The sequence below is a fragment of the Microcaecilia unicolor genome, chromosome 2, assembly GCF_901765095.1.
Source record: "Microcaecilia unicolor chromosome 2, aMicUni1.1, whole genome shotgun sequence".
Classification (NCBI taxonomy): domain Eukaryota; kingdom Metazoa; phylum Chordata; class Amphibia; order Gymnophiona; family Siphonopidae; genus Microcaecilia; species Microcaecilia unicolor.
The window spans coordinates 84,237,965-84,260,407 of NC_044032.1; the positions used below are offsets into that span (position 1 = coordinate 84,237,965).

Genomic DNA, 22,443 nt, shown 5'->3' on the forward strand with positions numbered 1-22,443 from the left:
CCCACCCTCCCATTCCAACCTCAATTAACAGCAACCAATCCAACACACCCCAAACTAACTTGTCAGGAGTGCTCGAGGTCAGAAGAGAGCAAGGAGGCTCTTCTCCCGAACCAAATCCAGATGACATCCCCCCGTTAAAACCAACCAGAAAATCACATATATGTAAAAAAAAAAAAAATACTGAACAGTAGATCATTCAAACTATAAGTATACCAAGGAGATATGCATACAGACTCCTGTTAAGCTTCAATAGCGAAGAAATACCAAGGCAGATGAAGTAAGGTGGACATGCCTGGAAGTTGATTGATGAAATCCTGTACATTCTGCAATGATTCAAACACCCACCATTGTTCCTTCTAATAGATCTTAAGAACTGCGGGATATAAAAAAAGAAATCTCATTTTGTGGTCATAGAGAGTATTGCACAAAGAGGAGAACTGATGGCGATGCTCCAGTAAACAGCAGATTAATCCTAAAAAGCAGAATGGTATCTCCTTCATAATCCAAGTGCTCTTTACTGTACTTATAAAGTCTTAAAAGTTCCACCTTATGCGATGAATCCAAAATCTGGGCCACCACAACCCAGTTCAACGTAGCAAAATCTCTCCTGTGGCCTATCCGATGTGCACGTTCAAACTGCAGTTGTCCCATTTCGGCTAGTTGAGGATATTTGGAAGTAAGCCAGCTTTCCAGTGAAAGTGGCAGAGTAGCCTCCGGAATATTTTCTAGAAGCCCCATGAAACGCACATTGTTGTCGGTTCTCTAAATCGTTTCCTTTGTGCACTTGATCCTGCAATTGCTCTTGTAAGCACTTTACCTGGGCCTTCAGAGATGCGGAGCTGTCCTCCATATTGGACACTCACTGCTGTAGCTCCCCGGTGCGCTGGTTTGTTCGGAAACCAATGTCTCTATATTTATTTTACTTATATATTATGACATTTCTGCCCCGCATTTTCCCAAGAAAGCTCAGGTTCAATGCAACTTACATTACACATTAAGAAGCATTACAAGACAATATTAATACAAGAATGCAACTATTAAAAAAATCTGTATATATTAAGATACTAGCTGGTGAGCTTAGCCAATTGAGGCTGCAGTGCCTGAGACACTGCAGTAGTAAGGTGCTTGAGTTGCTCCGCAGTGGAGGCAGGCGCGGCAGGGCTGACAGGTTCCGCCATTTTCTCTCCCTCCTCTGCTTTTACCAGTCTCTTTCTTATGATTTTTTGAAGACATAGTGCCATGGGAAGATGAGATATGCAATCCCGTTATCGTTAATGCAACACTAAACTGGGTTGGGGTAGAAGAAAATCAAATGAAATATGTTATGGAGAGGGGGGGCTGCCAGAGTGTAGCAGCAGCAGTGTATCTTCTCCACTCAGTGTATCACGTGACCTCCTACTGATTCTTTTTAAATTAGCATGTTAAATATAGCCCGAGGCGCTTCCTTTCAGTGCTGACCCTTTTGGCTCTTGGATATTTTTGGTCATGTGCTTGAGAAGCTGTGTTTGGAGTGTGAGGTTTCCTGACTAAGCCCAACAAAGTAGATTTTTTTTTTTTTTTTGGATAATGTAGAGACAAATAAGTTGTTACTGAAAAGATGATGAGGAGTAGCCTAATTAGAGCAGCAACCTGAAAAACAAGGAAATCTGACAGTATATGAGTTGGGCAAGTCACTTAACCATTTGTTGTCTTGTTAATATCCCAGAGAATAATTCCAGGAAAAGGAAATACCCATTACGCCTGAATGTAACTCACACTATTACCGAAAGGGTGCGAGCTAAATACAAATAAAATAAATCTAAACTTATTTTCTTGTTACACTAAGAGAGTCGTTATAGAACCAACATAGCTGACTTTAATTACTGCCTTTGAAAAATGCTAAATCCATGCTGTCCAAGGATCCCATTCCCTTCTGACATTCACAGGCTGATTTATGTTTATCCTTTCATAATGGAAAACAGTGATTGCTCAAGTGGTGATAAAGACATGGAGTAGCCTAGTGGTTAGTGCAGCGGACTTTGATCCTGGGGAACTGGGTTCAATTCCCACTGCAGCTCCTTGTAACCCTGGGCAATCACTTAACCCTCTGTTGCCGCATATATATAATATGTAAACTGCTTTGATTGTAACCACAGAAAGGCAGTATATCAAGTCCCACCCCCTTTCTGTTTGTGCAGTTTTGTTTGCTGAATTCTGTAGGCCCACATCATCTTGAACTGGTACAGGAGTGTTTTGGAGACTTGGAGGCATATTTTCAAAGCACTTAGCCTTCCAAAGTTCCATAGAAACCTATGGAACTTTGGAAGGCTATGTGCTTTGAAAATGAGCCCTTTGGTGTCTTGTGTATCACCTGGAAACATAAAGCCCTAGTCATAAAGATGGAGGCAGTTACGTGTTCAAAGCTTTTTCTGTGCTGTTCTTTGTATGCTGAAACAGAGCATCCACAGTAGGAATACTACTCTCCATTGAGCCAATCTTCTTAGTGGACAGCGGTCATCTTGCTTTGACAATGGAATACTCAGTGTTATCAGAGAATGTTTTATCTGGGAATCATCTTCATTTAACTGTGAAATGATGCTACATCCCAACTAGTGAAAGCATGGAAGAATGTAAGCATCTTTCAGCTCTAAAGTGGCTTGCCAACATATGAACAGTAAGATACTGATATCTTTTTCTGCCCCCCCATCATAACTCATAAAATTGTAGGCCATCTTACTGTAGTTTACTTTTTAGAGTGCTAATTGTACAAGCTAGACTTTTTGCAAGCAGACATGGAGGATTTAGAGAACAGAAACCACCAGAACCACCTTTGTATTGCTGGAGTCTGCAAGGGTGCTGAAAGCACAGACATGGTTGCATTCCTTGAACAAAAGATTTCAGAATGGCTGCAGTTGCACTTCTACAAAGACTTTGAAATAGAGAAAATACATTGTATGCTGTCTCAGCTGAGCACAACACACAGTCCTGGCCTATAGTTTGTTTTGTTTTTTTGCATCTAGCAAGCTGCTTAAGTTGATAGGGATCATTTGCAATCTCTATTATGCTTTCCTGTTGAGGGTTCCTGGCTTTTTTTTTCACCTTTGTTGCAACCTGAACCTAGGCCCTGCTCTGCTCTCTCCTGGTTATTTTTTAATGCTGTAGGCTGTAACAGTTAATTTGTAGACTATGGCAAAAAAGATTTTTAGACTATTTAAACTAGTTAAGATTTGCTTTTTATGAATTTTAAACTGTTTTTATGAACAAATCTACAAATTCTATTCTGTCCCAATGTGGTCCACCAAAACACAGCCCAAACTAATGTTCACTTATCCTGAAAGATGCCCTCTTCTGTCAGCATTTTCTCAGAAAGAGTCTGTGTCAGAGCCTGGGTCATGAAGTGGAGAAATTTGTCAGAAAACCTTTTCCCCCCTCTGCTCATTGTTTCCCACAAACCCTTTAATTAAACAGATTTACCTATCTGTACCATCAGGACTTGGTTTATATGCAGGTTTGTACAATGCCAGTGCTTAAAAGATTGCTCATAAAGTGGTCAGAGAAGAACAGGAACTCAGGATCTAAGTTGCCATTTGGGTTGGTTACATCACTCCCTGCTTCCCCAATTCCTTTTTTGAAATTAGAAACCATTCTAAGTGTATAGTGTACATTGTAAGTGTACAAGCACCATACACCAGTCAAGTGTATGGTGCTTCTACACTTGAAAAGGAATGCACATGCCTACACATGAGTTTACTGGAGGATGTGGTATAAAGAATTAGCCTAGATAAGTTTTTAAAGAAAGGTTTGGACAAGTTCTGGATGAAAAATCTATAATGGGAAGGTGGAGAAGGCTTTAGGAGAAACAGAGACACAGGATGATCATCAAATGACGAAAACACTTTATTTCTTGTATTTCTTTGTAGAAAACATGCAAAGCCAGGCACGGTACCATGTTTCGGCACAAAGTGCCTTCCTCAGGGGTCATGAATTGTTGATGTACACCAGAGCAGTGTTTGAACATAACACTAGGAAATCGCTTGTGTAATTGAAACTGGTCTTTAAAAAGACCTTGGCAGTAACGATGCACCAGTAACAAAATGCAAGTACAAGAAATAGTGTTTTTGTCGTTTGATGATCATCCTTTGGTTTTTCTGAAGGCTTCTCCACCTGTCCACTGTTGTTTGCTGACTATGCTGTATGTGGGATTCCATTCGTTTTTTTTTTTTTCCTTTGTTTCCAGTGGGGAAAAAATCTATAAACCATAATTAAGGTACACTTGAGAAAATTAACTGCTTATTCCTTGATCATATCTACACTTCAGGATTCTTCTAGGTTCTTGTGACCTGAACTGTTTTCTGTTAAAAGGATACTGGTTTCGAGGAATTTTCTAGTCTGATCCAGTATGGTAATTCTTATGTTCTCAAGAAGTGACCCTGGAATTGTGTTTTCAGGGCACAATGGGCTATGTGATGGAAGTACAAGTGAGTCAGAGAGAATTGTTTTCATACTTTGTGAATATATCTTACCAGATAAGGGGAATAGATTTTTTAGATGCGAACTATATTTTATTCAAGTTTATGCACTGCCTATTAGAATGATCTGGGATTATTCTCTGGGATAGTAACAAAAACGTTGATTTTTACCTGAAATGTTTATCTTCACTTGTCAGGTCTGTCTGCCTTGTTAGGACTGGGCATTGCGTCCCCCCATTCTGCTTTCACTCAGATGGTGACAACGTTTGGGCTGGCTGGGATTGTAGGATATCACACAGTTTGGGGTGTGACTCCTGCCCTTCACTCGCCCCTCATGTCAGTGACTAATGCTATCTCAGGTAAGTAACCTTGATTTCTTATGAATATCTCTTTGTGTAGCTCATTTATCATAAGCACTGGAAGTGACTCTGGAAATGGTTTGGTTAACCATATCATAAGCTTCTGATGAAGCCATACAGCTGGTTTTCTGTTTCATTTTGTAAATTTTAATACAAAACAGGTTTAAACTACAAAAAAAAAATTAAAATGTCCTTTAGTTGTTGGCTTTTGTGTATGCTGTTCTCTAATTGATAAAAAAATATGTGTTTTTTGGGGTATATTTTCTTTATGGAGTTTAGAGAACAATTTTATAACTTGCTCTTGTGTTAAAAAACCCAAAACAACAGCATTTGAACCCTATGCCCCATTTTATTTCACTTCTTTCAAGTACCCTTGACATTTTGTGCTGGGCAAACTGAAGGCAACTGAGAAAAAAATGTCCTTTATGGATGAATGGTTTACCTTTTATGTTGGCTGTGATCAAGTACTCACTGATATTAGTTTACAGCAGTGCCTTGGTTAGAATTGCAGTATCAGTCCCTTGCTGTAGGCTGTGACAGTTCTTTTAAACTTGTGGGAAACTAGTCAGCCAAGAAGGAAGGTGACAAAGAAGTTCATGAGAGATCCTATGCATATTTTGGTGAAAAAGGAAGAGTTGAGGGTATTGAACAGTTCTACATAAATGTGGAAAGAGAGGAATGGAAGTTGGATGCTCTTTGCTACTTGTGTGAGCCATTGACTATTACACAGACTGTTATTTGTTTTACATAGAAGGAGAGCCAAACTTGACAATAGCTGTAGATCTAAGGGAATGTCAATTTAGGGTGCTGCATCGTGCATATATGTCATCCAAACTCAGTTGTTTTAATATGGGAGACATTGATTCTTCTGTCTGTAAGAAGCACACTCTACACCATAATTCATTTTTTCATGCTTTTTGGAACTGTTCCAGGGTTTGTCACTTTTGAACTCAGGTTGTTCATTATTTAGAACATCTGGGATCGCCCATACTGTGTAAACTCAAATTTTATTCAGCAAGTCTGTGTTTCGGCAAAGCTGCCTGCGTCAGGGGTCTAAAGAGTAAAAAAAAACATAAATACATTTAAACCATTGTACAGTGTCTAATATACATGGAGTTCAAAGAAATAAAAACAAAACCATAAATACAATGAATCCTAAAAAGAGTGAATAAAAACAATTAAAAAAGAAAAATAATAAATAATTAAAACATACTAAATTATAAGCAGTACTAAATTAAAAGCAAAACTACATAAAAACATCTAGGAGTAATATAGAATTAGGACATTATCAAAGGACTAAAACAAATGGAATCTGCATTTGAATGCATACCTTAAAAATGAAACACAGTGTCCAAAAATGCCATGAAAATGCAATGAGATAGAGATGATGGGAAGAGGAAAGAGGGAAAGAGATGGGGGAAGGAGATATGATAGAGGAGCAGAAGCTAAATGAAAACTGGGAACTGCAGGGAAAGGAGAGGATCTGGGATTTGGGGTAAGGGCATAAATGAAAGGCTTAGAAATGAGAAATGATGAAGAAACAGCTGTACAAAGGAGAGATGGTGGAAGGGATGAGAGAGTAGGAGAAATAAGAAGGAATGCAGTTTCCAGAAAAAGGGTGGGAATAGCAGTAGAGAGGAAGGAAAGATGAGAGATTAAATGTAGGTGACTTGACATATGACTAAAGACAGGATGTGGAAATGTGAGACAGAAAGAGGTAAAACTTCATGAGAGATCAAACAGGACAGAGGGAAGAACTCTGTGATATCAGTGTTGCTCGAAGTACTAGGTCTAAAAGTAAAAAATGTATATTTTAATACTAAAAGGTACAGTGGAAAAACTTTAAAAAATTTTACTTAAATGAAAATAAAAAAGTTATTGCCTAATATAATGCTTTTTGAGTAAAAAGTAAAAGAACCACAACTTCAATGAATGCAACCATAGTTAACATTTTTATCCCAACAGTTTTATTGGTTCTACAATTCAATCCATTTTGCTTTTAGTAAAACTAAGTTTTTGAAAATGACTGTCACTCATGCGAGTTTGCTTGTGAGCTATACTCATGAATCCAGCACAGCTGGAAAGGTGTTAACAACTACACTAGCACAAAGTGGATTATTCAGTTGGATAGAAAGTTCCTTCAAATCAGGCCAGGGGAATTCTGCGCAAAAAAAATTGAAAATTCTGCACACTTACTTGTAATTTTTGTGTGTGCAGAATTTCCCTATTATAAGGGCTGGAATCTCCCCCAGGCATGAAATATACCCCCAAAACTCCACCTCCACTACAGTTTCCCATGCACTTTCATGCAGACCTCTACCCCACTTCCCATCTCTCTCACACACACACCTTTTTTTAGTCCTCCCCACACTCCAACTTTTTTTCAGCCCCCCCCGCACCCACACTCCATTCAACTTTTTTCAGCCCCCCCCCTTGCACCCACAATCCATACACCTTTCCAGCCCCCTGTGCACAGACACTATCCATCTTTTTAACAGATCCCCCGTACACACACCATCCATTTTTTCCAGTCTCCTTTCCTGCACATACACCATGTATATTTTTTCCATCCCCTCCCCACACTCCAGGCCCCCTGCATACTCACTGGTCCAGCGTGGTAGGAGGAGGAGGAGCTGCTCTCTGCTATCCTGGGCCCAACTGTTCCTTTGAGCAACATGGCTTAAAGGAACTTTGGTAGCAAAAGAGGAAGCAGCCTGACCTATGACTGTGCAGCTGCTCCTCCTACACGCTGGACAGGTGAGTATGTAGGGAGGGTGGGAGTTGCTTTCTGTCTGCCAGTATCTGTGCTGCTATGCCTGCAAAGGTAGACTGCACAGAATTCTGCGGGTGAAAGGTGGGGAATTCTGTACAAATTCTGCATTGCACAGTAGCGCAGAATTCCCCCAGGAGTAAATAGTACTGATGTCTTCTGACTTGGGGGCAGATACACTAAGGTCCTCGGAAGAGCCCTTCCCTTACCAATTCCATAGCGAATCGGTAGGGAACGGCCATGCATCAAGGAAAGGGAATGCAAATGAGCTGCTCGTTGTAGCTTACTTGCATTTTCTCTTCCCTCGGAAGCCAGTCGGCCGGTCGAGCATGCGCAGAGCAGCCAAGCGTTATGCTGGCTGCTCTGTGCATGCCAAGAACATCCTTTATGGATGTCCTTCACTCAAAAAAAAACAGCAAAAAAAAAGGAAGTCCCTGCAGGAAACTTGTCAGCAGCCTGAAACCTCAGAAGAGAAACAGTGCTGAAAAGAGCCCCAGTTAATTTAAGTGCTACTGCTCTTAACATTTCCATTGTTTACTGCTTTGCATGTTAAAGGCAGGCTTACATCAGGCAATTAGGAAGGACTTTTCTGAAGAAAAAAAAAATCCAAGTGCTCAGGGACGTCTAACGAGCTGGACATCTTCCTGCAGCTTCTGTGATGGGCATCCTTCTTGGACATGTTTTTCTTACTTGCAATTAGGAAGGACTTCTCTGAAGAAAAAAAAAAAAAAAAAAAGAACGTCCCTGTTTTTCTTACCTGCCTAAACTGACCACAACCACAGTTCTCTCAACAGTCCCCTCCAAGGTTTCCAAGGTTGTTTTCAGCTTGTGCCCCCCCCCCCCCCCCGCCACACACACAAGTGAGTTAGCCCACTTCCACCGGTGAAAAAGAAGCCAACCAGAACTGTATGGCGACTGGAGCTTTAGAACCTTCTGTTTGCTGGGCATACACGGCAGCTGCTGTCTCAGTATCAGACATTCCATAAATGTATACTGGTAGCTCTAAATTGAGTGAGTGGAGGGGGCCTACTTTCAAACTTCATCCAATAAGCTTTTCTCATGTTTACTGCTGTTCCATTCTATCAGATGGGACCCATCCCAAGGGCATTTACCTTGCACTGGTGCCTTCAATGCCTTTGTCTTTGCAGTGTAACTAGGTATCCACTCCCTGCAAAAATTCAACAACCCCAACAAAGCCCTTATTTGTGTCACACTTTCAGGATTATGACTTCTCTTAAGCTCCTGAAATCTGTCACTTGTGAAAGTCCTATGGGTCTGGTCTAGGATTATTCTCTCAAATACCACTTCCTCTTGACAAAGCTGAATCTTATCAGGGTTAATTTTGTATCCAGCAGCCCCCAGACCATTCAATAATGAATAAGTAGCCTCCGTACAAGTTTCCTTATCTGGGGTGGCCAATAGGATGTCATCAACATAAGCATACAACAAAACAGTCTGGGGGGAGGCTGGAGTGAATTTGTACCAAATCATGGGTGAGAATCTTATTGAACACTGAGGGGCTTTCACAGTACCCCTGGGACAACCTCATCCAAGTATACTGTTGACCTCTGTAGCAGAATGCAAACAAATATTGAGAAATCTCACTCATTGGAATGTTCCAAAAGACATTAGAAATGTCTATGACTGAAAAATACTCACTAATACACTGGAGACCTTCGGTCCACAAAGTAGTGGGATCCTGTACCACCAGGAACTCTGCTTCTATCTGTTCATTTAAACTACTACTACTACTACTTAACATTTCTAGAGCGCTACTAGGGTTACGCAGCGCTGTACAAATTAACAATAAGGACGGGCCCTGCTCGGAAGAGCTTACAATCTAAAGGACGAAATGTCAAGTTGGGGTAGATAAGTTTTCTGAGAAGAGGTGTAGTGATTAGGTGCTGAAGGCGACATTGAAGAGGTGGGCTTTGAGCATTGATTTGAAGATGGGTAGGGAGGGATATTACAGAGGCTTGACACTGGCACAATTAAGCCATGCCACAACAATTTCTCGATTTCTTCCTGTACTCCCTGTTCAGCCGCCGCGCTGATAGGATACTGTTTAACAAAGGGACCTTTGCATCCTTGTTGCAGTGTAACTACAATTGGTTCTACACTAAGGACTAACCTGTATGGGCTCTGGAGAGTACACCATACTTGGGAATGTACGTTATCTTTGTCTTATTCAAATACCTAATTACATTTTCTAGCATAGTAACGTCTTTCCTTGCTGTCAGATAACTCTCCAAGGGGAGGGAGGGTCCCAAAGGAAACCACTCCTCAAGTGTTTTGCCCCTATGCAATTGAGCAACATAATAGATACACTCAAAAGGGGGTCATAAAGTTACCCAACATGACACCCAATGCTCTCCCTTCCCAAACCCTAGTCCCTTCCCAAACAGGGACACACTGTTGATATAGAACTGAGGCAACTCTTCCTGCTCAACATCAGGGGTCCAAACGACCTCCCAACAAGGAATCCATTTGGATGGGACAATACCCAAGGCTGAAGGTAACCATGAATGAATCAAAAGCAGTAGTTGCTCATTAGTGGAAGTCAAACGAATGGCTCCTGGACCCTGCTCCGTGAGGATGCTAAAAATACATTGGGGTATGAAAGGCACAAGAGCCTCTTTAGACATGGGAGTGTCAGAACATATGATGCATATACCTAATTTTGCTAACAGGTCCTCGACCCAGTAAATTAATAAGGGAGTCGGGTGCATACACAAAGGACGCCTGAACTGTCTCCCCTCAGCATTCTAGGGTAGTGGGCACAGTATAGGCCAACATAATAGTCTTTCCAGTAAATTCCACAGTTTTTTTTTTAGTTTTTTTCACTAAGGGGTATAGGGGGTGCCGGACATCTTGACCCGATAGTGTAGCTCTAGTATCCAGCAGAAATTCTACTAGTTTACCATCTACTTTCAAGATAACAATAGACTTTTCAGGACCAATACTTGCCACCACTGGTGCCTGGAGACTTCAGGGGCTGCTTTTCTACATCTAGTCATTGTGCCCCCCCCTCAAGGAAACCCTCCTCTTCTACACATATATTTGGGAGGGCTATCTCTGAGATTAGAGCGCTCCATACACTCCCGACTGAAATGTCCCCATTTCCCACAATTCCAACAGTGGACATTGATATGGGGTGGACCTTCCATTCTAAGTGCAGGGTTCTTCCCTGCCCGATATGGGATTCCCTATTGTTCTACAGGCTTTCTGAATTTTACAGCTGCCAATTGCAATTCAGAAGGCTCTATTTGAGATGAAAGGAACTTAGTTTTGGCCCCTTTCTCTTTTGCCTTCGCCTGTGCCTTTTCTCTCTGCTGCTGCTTTTCCTGTTCTAATGTTTTTGCCTTAAGGAAGTGGACCATATGTGCCACTGTTTTACTTCATGGCTCATATGCCAACCCAATGACCATTGTCCAGTGCTTTCTGCACTGGGCTTCAGTGGGTAGACCTTGCTTAGTCACATAATAAAAGAGGAGATGACTCCCATTTGCATCCCATGTTTGTCCTGTCTCTGTTAACCATAATTCCTGCAATTCCTAAATATACTGGTGAATATCCTCCCCATGTCTAAGAGGGCTATTGCCTACATTATCAAAATCTCATACATCTGGGTACATTGACCGAAGGGCAGCCCACACTTGTGGTCTTGCCCTTTCAAAATTTACCCCATCATTGGCATTATTGGCCAATGTAATATTTGGAAAGCAAGCTCTTTTAAATACTTCATCAGCTCGTTCCCTTATTATTTTGGCCAATAACCCTTTGATATCCTCTATTGTCCTACAGTTAGAGGCTCAAGTTTAATAATAAAAGGAGATGCTCCCTTCACCAATGGTGGTGGTATGAGAAATATTTATAGTTCTTAATATCCATTAAAATGTTACAAAATTGTTACAGTCCTAATATGATATTTAAGAACAAAGGGGGGAATTGCTCAGAGCATGTGCTGTATTTCTAAGCCTTTAAGAGCCTGTGCTCCGACCATGTGGTCTCACACAAAGGCTGTGCACATTTAACTTTAAAAAGGATTTATTTCTACTGCAGGTACTGTAAGAAATGTTATATATTTTAATTCTATTCGCCACCAATTACCTTATACGGTAATAAGATTTACAATTGCAATAATAAGAGGAATTAACTTGTGCATTAACCTGCAGTGCAAGTTTTAAAAAGACATGTATTCAGGGCATAAAGACCATACATTTAACTTCAAAAGGGTTTATTTAAAATACAAATCATGTAAATAATATTGCAAGCGAGAGGTAGTTTTAAAAGGATCTTGGTACAGGAGGATTTGTGCTTTAAAACAAAGCAAGGCAACAGGTTTAAATATGAATTATAAGTTAACTTACAACAGTCTTTGATAGAAGTTAGTAGCTGGTTGAAGTGATGCAGGGAAAAATCCTCTCTGCTGTAGAAGTCTTTTCTTTTAAAGTTGGTTGCTGGAGCCTGGAGAGTAGTCTTGTCTGGATGTGTGTGTGGAGTTCAGCAGAGAGAAGCAGCAGATTCCCAAGCGAGCGAGCTGGACTGTTTCCAGGCTTTTTATAATGTTCCCTGAGTTCTGGGTGTTGTAGTTTGCAGAGGATTCTGGGCATTGTAGTTTGCGGAGGATTCCTGGTCACCTGTTCTCTGGCCATTTGCTGGTAAACGGCTTTTCTATAGCTTGAGGGCTTTTGTATAGGTTTCAGTCTACTGTGATAGGTGGAGTTTCTTTTTGTCAGATAGATGGGCTTTTTCAGTCAGAGTTTGTTTGAGGATAATCCTTTGTTAAGAGTAGTAGAGGTGTTAATGGCTTTAGGTAACCGCCCAGCCAAGCTTTTGTTACCAGTCCTTTTAGGTGGGAGGGAAAGGAAGTTTATATCTCTTTGGAGCAGTGCCCTTTTGTCTTTAAGTGTTCCCAGAGGGGGGGGGGGGGGGGGGGGAGAGGGATTTGGAGTTCAAATCAGTTTCCCTGTTGCAGTTTCAATAAGTCTTTTAAAACTGTATTTTTATATTGGTATATATATTTGTATCTAGCAAAACATCATGCTGCATATTTCAACAATCCAGACAATTAAGCACATATCATAACAGTGGTAGCTGTCCAGATACGCTTTCTAGGTCCGTAAATGACCAGGGGAAGTAGCGTAGCTGGGGTCGCTGTGGACCTGGGGGTCATCAGTAACAGAAATGCCCTACTCCCATTTATCTCATAGGTTTTCAATACCTTCAAGCATTTCTGCATATATGGATAATTCCACTCATGGTCCCCACACCCCTCCTGGATACATTCTCTAGTCATATTCATTGCCCACATTTCAAAACTCCCTACTCGGGCCACTGTTCGTGTGGTCCACCCTGCCAAGTTATCGTAAAAGGGGTCTACTTAAAAAAAATCCCTTATCCTTCGCCACCCTCTCTTTGGGACTATGTTCCTCTTTCCCCACCTGTTTCAAAACCCCCATAGGACTCATATTAGCACTAAATTTCATAAATTTCCATAAGGAATATCTATTCCTTGCCTGCCCCGTAGCGGGAGTAGGTATAGAGGGGCATAATCGAACTCGAACGCCCATCTCCATGGGCGTCTATGTCCGAAAACGGCTACGTGAAGAAGTGGGACAGACCGTATTTTCGAAAAAAAATGGGTGTCCATCTTTTGTTTCGAAAATACGGTTTGAACGGACCAAATGCCCATGGATTTGGTCCTTTCTGAGCTGGGCTTTTTTTTTTTTTTTGCGATAATGGAAAATAAAAACGCCCAGCTCAGAAACGTCCTAATCCCCAAGCCATTTGGTCGTGGGAGGGACAAATGTACAACACTGCCATAGCTCTTAGGGGTGAAGGGGGCAACTACATGTGGGTACAGTGGGTTTCAGAGGCCTCCCATTTACCACCACAAGTGGTACAGGTGGTGGGGGGGGGGGGGGGGGGGGGGACTGGGTCTGCCTGCCTGAAGTGCATTGCAGTACCCACTAAAAGTGCTCCAGGGACAGGACTTGTTGCTGCTGTATAACCTTGGCACAGCAGTTGACACCTGAAGACTAATCTCGCTGAAAACGTCCTTTATTTGAATAAGCACCTTTACTCACAGTTAACTGCAGATCACAGGTTGTGCCCCACTGGCAACGAGTCTCGCTGGTACTGAGATTAGCAGTAGGTCCGAGCTGGCAGTATGGTGTACAGTTCCCTCTTTCAGCAACATTCAAGGTAAGAACTAAGTGCTGTAACGTGGCTAACACATGACCGGGATCTAAAACTGGCTTACAAAAATGACCACTACCTCATGGACTACCGGAAACACAACAGGGCACACTCTGACCCAGTTAGCAGGGGGGAAAAGCACCATGGGAGTACAGCCTACCAACTACCAACATCGTGAGCATTTAACACAAGCTAGTGGAATCACGAAGCCCAATACCCTACACCCACCACAATGCATTGCTGATGTGACTCTGCAGTGCACCTAACAGAAAAGGTGTCCCACTCACCCGAGACCCATATCAGAATCAGGGAAAGGCTGTCAGAGGAAAGAACACATTCTGCTGTCATGGAGGTGGGTATGGAATTTGAGGCTGGCATACAGGCTGGCAAAAAAGTTTGTAAAGTGGGTTTCTTTTGGTGGGAGGGGGTTAGTGACCACTGGGGGAGTCAGGGCAGGTGATCCCCGATTCCCTCCAGTGGTCATCTGGTCAGTTGGGGCACTTCTTTGGGACTTGTTCGTGAAAAAAAAGAGTCCAAAAAAAGTCACCCAAAATTGCGGGAAAAAACGCCTTTTTTTCAATTATCACCTAAAGACGCCCATCTCTGCTCCGCCGATAACCATGCCCCAGTCCTGCCTTCACCACGCCTCCAACACGCCCCCATCAACTTTATTTGTTCCCGTGACGGAGTGCAGTTGAAGACGCCCAAAATCGGCTTTCGATTATACCGATTTGGCCACCCGCGAGAGAAAGACGTCCATCTCCCGATTTAGGTCGGAATATAGACGCTTTTCTTTTTCGATTATAAGGTGGATAGTGACCTCCGCACTTCATGCCACTTCATCCTTAGACAGGTCATCCCCCTCCCCCTCTTCCACTACACATGTATTCCTCATAATTGTTGCACAAACCTCATGTGCATTTATCTGGTCAGTTTGAAAATATCCTGTAGTTTTCACCTATCTATCATTCCCCAAGGGCAGCTTATCTAACCTAACCAGCCTTCTATTTCCCGCCTCTCGACCTCCAATCTATTCATTTTGTCCACAGCTGCCTTTCATTTTTCATGACTTTCTCTCATCAAGCAAGTCTCCTCCTCTAATTCTGCAAGATCTGGGCATTTCAAAGGGGTTCCTATTGCTGAATCTGGCTGTTTAGGGCATACTGCCAGATCAACCGGCTTCAGATCTGGGGCTACATATCCTGCTGCAGCTCTCCATTTGTCCTCCCCAAAACCCCTTTATTCATACAAATTTTAACACCCGATTTCTGCTCATAAGGAGGGAGCTCAGGAGCAGAGCCCGTTGGGGTTTCAATACCTGCCATAATTTCAACATATCTAAATGGGCTTCTTTTTTAATTCTTTTTTTTTTGTGGTTTTTATCTATAACTGCAAAGCCTTCAGGTCCTCTGGATCACTAGATCCCTCCAGAGGCCAGGGCCATGAAGCCTTCTGCATTCCTTTACACCATTTTTCATTGTACACTATGATTGTTTTCTTACAAGTGGGAAACCCCTCACATATTGAAGCCAAGGTAGACATGCACACACAGAGCTAAACCTAAACTGAATCTAAATAACAGAATAAAATAAAAATTATACTTACCACTATAGAACCTTCAGTCTCGATTTCTTGCTGCAGTCACAATAATCAGTTCCAGGTCCAAACCGCACCAGGCAGAAAACACCAAGTTGTGTGAGTCAGAAATAACCTTACCTCACACACACAATCCCTGCAGCACTCGTTTCCCTTCTTTCACACAATTACTCACGTTATCCCTTCAGAGACTGAAGACTCACTTATCCAGTAAATATCTTTTATTCAGTAATCTTACTCACCACACACTTGTACAAAATTAAAGGCAGAAGTTCTTTCTCAGTACAGAACAAAGGAAACAGTTTCAGAAAAGATAATACAGTTACAGAGACATGCAATCAGAAATACCTAGGCACAGTGGCATAGCTAGGTGGAGCCATGGGAACCTGGGCCCCCCAAATTTGCTCTGGGCCCCTGGTTGGCTGGCGGGGGCCCTCAACCCCCGCAAGCTGAAGACTTCGTCCAGTGCTGGTCTGCAGCAGCTCTGCTGCATTGCCTGCCCTGCTCTGTCTTCCCCTCATGTCGAGCATGCTCAGTTTCATTAAAAGGAGCATGCTGGATGTGAGGGGAAGAAAAAGCAGGGCAGGCAATGTGGCAGCGCCGGAGACTAGCGCTGGACAAAGTCTTCAGCTGGTGCTGGCTGGTGTTGGGGACCCCCGCCAGCCAAGATGTTACAATGGTGGCAGTGGGGCGGTGACCAAAATTTGCCCCCCACCTTGGGCTCTGGCCCCCTCTCACCTCGAGGTCTGGCTATACCCCTACCTAGACCTGCCTAGGCATATAAGCTGACAATCACTCAGAGTGCATTCATTAAAATATTAACGGGAGGAGGCTGGAGATGGCACCTCTGTGCAGGTCTCAAACCAACCCCCCCCCCCCCCCACCCAACTGTCTATGAACACCTCCTTTTATGCCTCTAAATCTGGCACTTGCTGTACTGTATCTAACCCACATCTGTTTTCTTGAAATTTGTTCCTCTACCTGTGGTGGGCTCCATGAGCCACATGGTATACAAACATGTTTAAAAATCTGCATTGTCTGTTTGTCAATCCCTGCTTCCACTCCCTTCATGTGCATACTCTGCCCTTACAACTCAGCTCAAGGCTGAGGACCAAACTGCTGAGTCAGAGTTCAGGGAAGAGTCATCTCCAGGCATAGTAGCTGGCACATCATATGGGTCACTCACAGCAGCCATTTTACTTTGGTTCATTAGGGATCTGACAGTCCTGGGTTAGCAACCCTGAGCCCAGGTAAGCTACAAACACCTGAACCCGAGACTGTGTGCCACACATACCAACCTAATCTAATGGTTGTATTGGTGCTTAAATAAGTTGCTAATAGTATCAAGTTGTTCTATTTGTTTATCTGTAATCTTTTTGGTTTTGAAATTGCAGGTGGCTTATTCTATTGCTATTTCTTTTTTAAAATAGGTCTGACTGCAGTTGGTGGACTGGTTTTGATGGGAGGAAACTACTTTCCAACTAATACACCTGAAATTCTAGCCGTGCTTGCTGCTTTTGTATCATCAGTTAACATAGCAGGTATGAAGTGTGTCTTGAGTTGAGCATTTTTATATGGTCCAGCTGAACTGGTCTTCTCTTGTGTGACAAGAGAATCACTTGCAGTACCTTCTTATTTTGCCTTGAAATGCTTAATTTAAACCATTTTTATTGAACTAATTGCTCAAAAGTTACAAGTATTCAAATAAAGTGTAAATATTTATTTATTATGACATTTGTATCCCAAAGAGAGTTCAGGTTCAATGTGGCTTACAATCCAATTATAAACAGGTACTATCTCAGTCCCTAGAGGGCTCACAATCTTGGTTTTTGTACCTGAGGCAATGGAGGGTTAAGTGACTTGCCCAGGGTCACAAGGAGCTGCAGTGGGAATCGAACCCAGGATGCTGGGATCAAAGTCCGCTGCACTAACCATTAGACCACTACTAGTTCAATCTTTTATTGATTCTCACATTTACTATTATAGGACACCTTATATCTTCCCCCTTCCCTACCCTAAACCCACCCCGGTCCTTCAGAAAAAAACAGCATAAAACTACTATCACCTTCAATCTCAGTTCTTATGGCTTCCAGTGATAGTGGTATAGCAAGACAAATACAAAGAAAAAGCAATAATAAAATTAAAAAAATGAAATGTCTGAGAACTAAGTGCTACTGGGCCCCTGTTGCATTCAAACTATAAAGTGTTTAATATAAGACTTCCTTAGAGTCAGTAGCAAATGAATCCAGGAATTGGTGGGTTATATCCGTCTACCACAGGTGGATAGTAGACTTCAAGTCTCAGAGATTCTCAGGGCTGTTTTATGTATGTTATATCATGTTGATTTTGAGAGAGCAATTTTTAATTGTGTGCGTAATTGTATAATAAAGTATAATCTATTTTGTATGTATAAGTATTTTAGTAATATAGTAAGTTAATTATATCAACAATTAATATTAGAGATACATATTCATTACAGATCTCTGGAAAACCAAACAGATTTGGAAACCTTATTTAACAGATGTTTGGATTTCCTGCATTTCATCTGGAGTAGTCACTTAATGTGTTTTACTACTCTTCTGTGATCCTTTGGCAGCACCTTTTACTTTTGGTATGAAAATCTTGATTGTTAACAACAAATGTTAGTCGCATAGCAAGGAACAATCTTGCTACCATTTTTATGTGTGTTGATTCCATGTACTGGATCAGAGATTAGTAGAAGTCAGGTGCATATCCCACTGAGTGGAGGAATAACCTAATGGTTAATGCAGTGGGCTTTGATCCTGGCGACCTGGGTTTGATTCCCACTGCAGCTCCATGTGAACCTTCCATTGCTCCAGGTACAAAGATTGTGAGCCCTCTAGGGACAGAGAAAGTACCTATGTACAATATGTACAGTGCTATGTATGTCTAGTAGCTGTATAGTAGTGTTGGTGTACTCTGAAAATGTATTTGTAATCTAGTAACAGTACAATAACAGCAATTGAATACTGTACTGGTACAGCAATTGAATAGTGCACTTTCAAAGCATGTTATATTTCCAGAACCAATAAAACAATATTTCATTTTGTAATGTGTCCTTAAATATATATATTTATTCTTCCTGGTCTTTGTAGGAACAGGAAACATTCATGATTTTGCTGACACCTGACTTTTTGTTTTCGAGTTAATTGGGTGGGATGTAGTACAATATCTGTGCAATGATGAACATGGATGGGCTTTTAAGACTGGAAGGAGAGAGAAAATGAACTTTTTGGCAAGAACAGTATGTGGATCAATCACTGACAGTTCCCATTCTAACTTCATGCCAAGAACTTGCAAATAAAATATAAATTACAGTATACAGGAAATGACCGGCTTGTCCTTAATGTAAGGGTGACCTTAATATTAAGGTCTTTTTCCTTGTCTTAATTTGTGGTCCAGGTTACAGGGGAAAGCTTGCAATATGAGTTTAACCTTTAAGCATGAAAATGTTATTTCCACAATATGTGCTTTGAATGTGAATAGCAGTCAGTTCTGAAAGAACTCCAGGACATGAAGTGTTCCCTTGTATAGTTTACAGTCTCTTGCACTGGTGGAGCAGATGGATCTTGTCCTTAATGGACAGTTAATTTTGTAATAGAAATACAGGTTCCTCTTCTCAGACATAACTCTACTTGCATAGTAACAAAAGGAACAGGGTCTGAGCAGATTTCCCAGTTTTCTTGGTTTATGAACCGGGGAAGGGCAGTGCGAGACTTTATGTAGGTTAAGAGGAAAGGAGATGAGATTGTAGAGAGGAGAGAATAATAATGTTTGTGGAGAAAAGAGGAGGAGATGGAAAGTGCTTTGATTTTGAAAATCTGTTTAATTATAGTTGATTGAGGCTTTCAGTCTGTTCTGTGATTACAGGACACAAATTATGAACAGTTTATTATGTTAGCATCTCTTTATTTGTATACTTCTTACTGCATTCTTCTTTCCCTCCTTCCATCCATTCTTAAGGTTGTCCTTATGACTGACAAAAGTGCTGTTCTGCCTTACCCTTTGCAGGGAGTGGACAGTAGCATAAACCAGGAAACTGTTCCAGAATTTGAGAAATGCCTGGGAGGCTGTGCTTTTATAACTTATGTGTTTTCCCTGTAAACTTCCTAGCTAGCACCAAAGACACCTTGATGTCCATGAAAGATAGAAAACGACTAAGTTATGATTGCTTCTCAGTCCTCATGCAGAGATCACCATTACTGCAAGACCAATGCTTTCCTCACCTGAGGCTGCAAATGAGGAATTTGTTGTAGAACAGTTCATTGTAGTTCAGAAGTGTGATCTTTGGCTGTACTATTAGAGGCATAAGAAAATTTTCAGGAGACACATTTTACTGAATTGGTTTATTAGCTAGCTTATGTAATATTTATTTTATCTTGGTTAAATGTTTGGTGAATGGGAACATTGATAGCTGTAATCCCATGTTCTTCCCCAGAATTTAAATGGTATATGGAAAGCTTTTATAAATGCCAAATGTGCATTCCACATTAGGGGATGTTCAAGGGCATGTCTCTACTTATGAGTAAGCAATTGAACGATGCATCTGGCCGCTAGTTTTGATCTGTTGTAAAGACAGTGTTTTGTTTGAAGAAATTGCAGTTGATTAATGAAAATCATAGTAGTAGTAAGATTTTTTTTTTTTTTTTTTTTTGGGGGGGGGGGGGGGGGGGGGATGTCTCTATCCTTGGTCATAATAACAGTAAATGATGGCAGATAAAGACCTTAATGGTCCACCCAATCTGCCCAACAAGATAAACTCATTATACATGGTATACGATACTTTCTATGTATACCCAAGTTTGATTTGTCCTTGCCATTTTCAGGGCACAGACCGTAGAAGTCTGCCCAGCACAGTTCTTGTACAAAAATTTTTGAAATTAATGTCAAAGCCCCTTAAAATTTACACTCCAGCCCATCCATATCTATTCACTCATGATCAGGGCACAGACTGTAGAAGTCTACCCAGTGCTGGTTTTGTTTCCAAATTACCGGTGTTGCCACTCAATCTCCGCTAAGATTCCGTGCATCCATTCCTTCTAAACAGGATTCCTTTGTGTTTATCCCACGCATGTTTGAATTCCATTACCATTTTCATTTCCACCACCTACCGCGGGGAGGGCATTCCATGTATCCACCACCCTCTCTGTGAAAAAATACTTCCTGACATTACTCCTGAGTTTGCCCCCCTTCAACCTCAATTCAGTTCTACTGCCTTCCTGTCTCTGAAAACGGTTTGTTTACGGATTAATACCTTTCAAATATTTGAACATTTGTATTATGTCACCCCTGTTTCTCCTTTCCTCCAAGGTATACATGTTCAGGTCAGCAAGCCTCTCTTCGTATGGTTTGCAACGCAAATCCCATACCATTTTTGTAGCTTTTCTTTGCACCACTTCCAGACTTCCAAAAGAGATTAGATTAGAGGATTCCTACATTCACTTTCGAAAACTTCTGAAAACTTTTCTTTTTACAAACTGTGTTGAACAGAATTTATGATAGCAGGGAAGGTGTAGAAGTTTTGGTGAATTATATTTATTATAGGTAATTGTGTTGGTTTTTTTTTTTTTTTTTTTTTGGAGTAGTAGATTCTACTAGAAATGTATTTCTTTGTTTTTTTCTTTTTTGGGGGGGGGGGGGGGGGTTGCTGTGCTTTTCTATCAGTGATTGCAGTTCTTATTTGTTTGTATGAGAAGTATTTCTTTTAATGTAAACCGTTCTGTTTTGCAATAAGAAACGGTATATAAAATGAATAAATGATAAATGAATGATCTTTAGCAAGATACAGCCTCCAAAACTAAACATAATAGTCCTACTAGCTTGGGGGGGGGGGGGGGGAGGGTTCAGTCATGGAACGATTCCTCAGAAGGCCATTTGTATTTTTGCATTACATGCTTCAGTGTGATACAGGGAGTCAAAACCTCATTTAGAGGGAGAAGCAATGGATGCAATCAAGCCATAGCAAGCAGATATTAGAGAGAGTGCAGATTCTAGGTGAATCGATGAAAAAAAAGAAGTTGGCCTGCTGACAAATTACTTTGTATTGTTTAAATATTTTTACTGCTGTAATTGTCTGTTGCTAATGTTTGACTTATTCTTGGCTGTACTACTACTTATCATTTCTACAGCGCTACCAGTACACTGCTTTGAGTGAATTCCTTCAAAAAGGCGGTAAATCTAACAAATAAATAAATAAATAAATATGTGTTCTCTTGCTGGATAGAAGATGTAGATGTGAGTGGGTTGCATATATGATTTCATTATTTTCTTCATTAGCTATAACAAGGGGTGAAGCCAGCTCTCCAATTTTCGGGGCACCCAGGGGTAGACTGGGAGGTCAACTCATTCCTCCCTCCTCCTCCTGTATGGTAAACATAGCTTTTGCTGGTAGGGATGCTGAGGCCCCACCAGCCAAAGAAATACAGCTCCCAAGCCGCTCCCCTCCTCCTTGCATACTTCTTTAATGCAGATGTCTATGGCGTGCCTTCAGCCACTGACTCCAGGACTCCCCAAGCATTCTCAGTTTGTGCAAGAAATCCCGGCATTGGCGGCTGGAGGCACGCCGCTGACTACTGCATTAAAGAAGAATGCAAGAAGGAGGGTAATAACTCGGGAACTGTATTTCTTTGGCTGATGGGGTTTAGGCATCCCCGCCAGCTGATTAAAGAGGTACTGTAGTTCTGGAGGGGGCCTGAGCCCAAAGTGGGGAGCCCAAGGCACAACTCCCCCTCCCCCTCCCCCGTGGCTGAGCCACTGGCTATAACTATTTAGTGAATTCCTTGCCACTGTTGACCATTGTAATTTTCTTAGCTAGTTTATTTTCAAATGAGTCATTCTGTTGCTATGATGTTATACCTCTTATTGTCTTTTACTTTTATTTAATCCTTATTCTACTTTGCTTTAAAGTTTGATGTAAGCCACATTGAACCTGTTTGGGATAACGTGGAGTATAAATAAATTATAAACTGTCATTAAGCTAACTGGAATGCTGCATGTAATGTACCAAACAAAGGTTCTGTGGGGTTTTGCAAACAATGTTATGGAAAAA

The 22,443-nt window shown here is 41.4% G+C and overlaps 1 protein-coding gene across 4 annotated transcripts in view; it reads left to right on the top strand.

Moving 5' to 3' along the window:
* NNT (nicotinamide nucleotide transhydrogenase) overlaps positions 1-22,443 on the top strand; it is a 244,119-nt gene that overhangs the window by 114,978 nt on the left and 106,698 nt on the right. For all 4 annotated transcript variants that reach the window (XM_030193107.1, XM_030193106.1, XM_030193109.1 and 1 more), the window contains 2 exons: positions 4,646-4,807; positions 16,805-16,915. In XM_030193107.1, the coding sequence (XP_030048967.1) occupies positions 4,646-4,807; positions 16,805-16,915 (273 nt within the window). The remainder of the gene's footprint in view (positions 1-4,645; positions 4,808-16,804; positions 16,916-22,443) is intronic.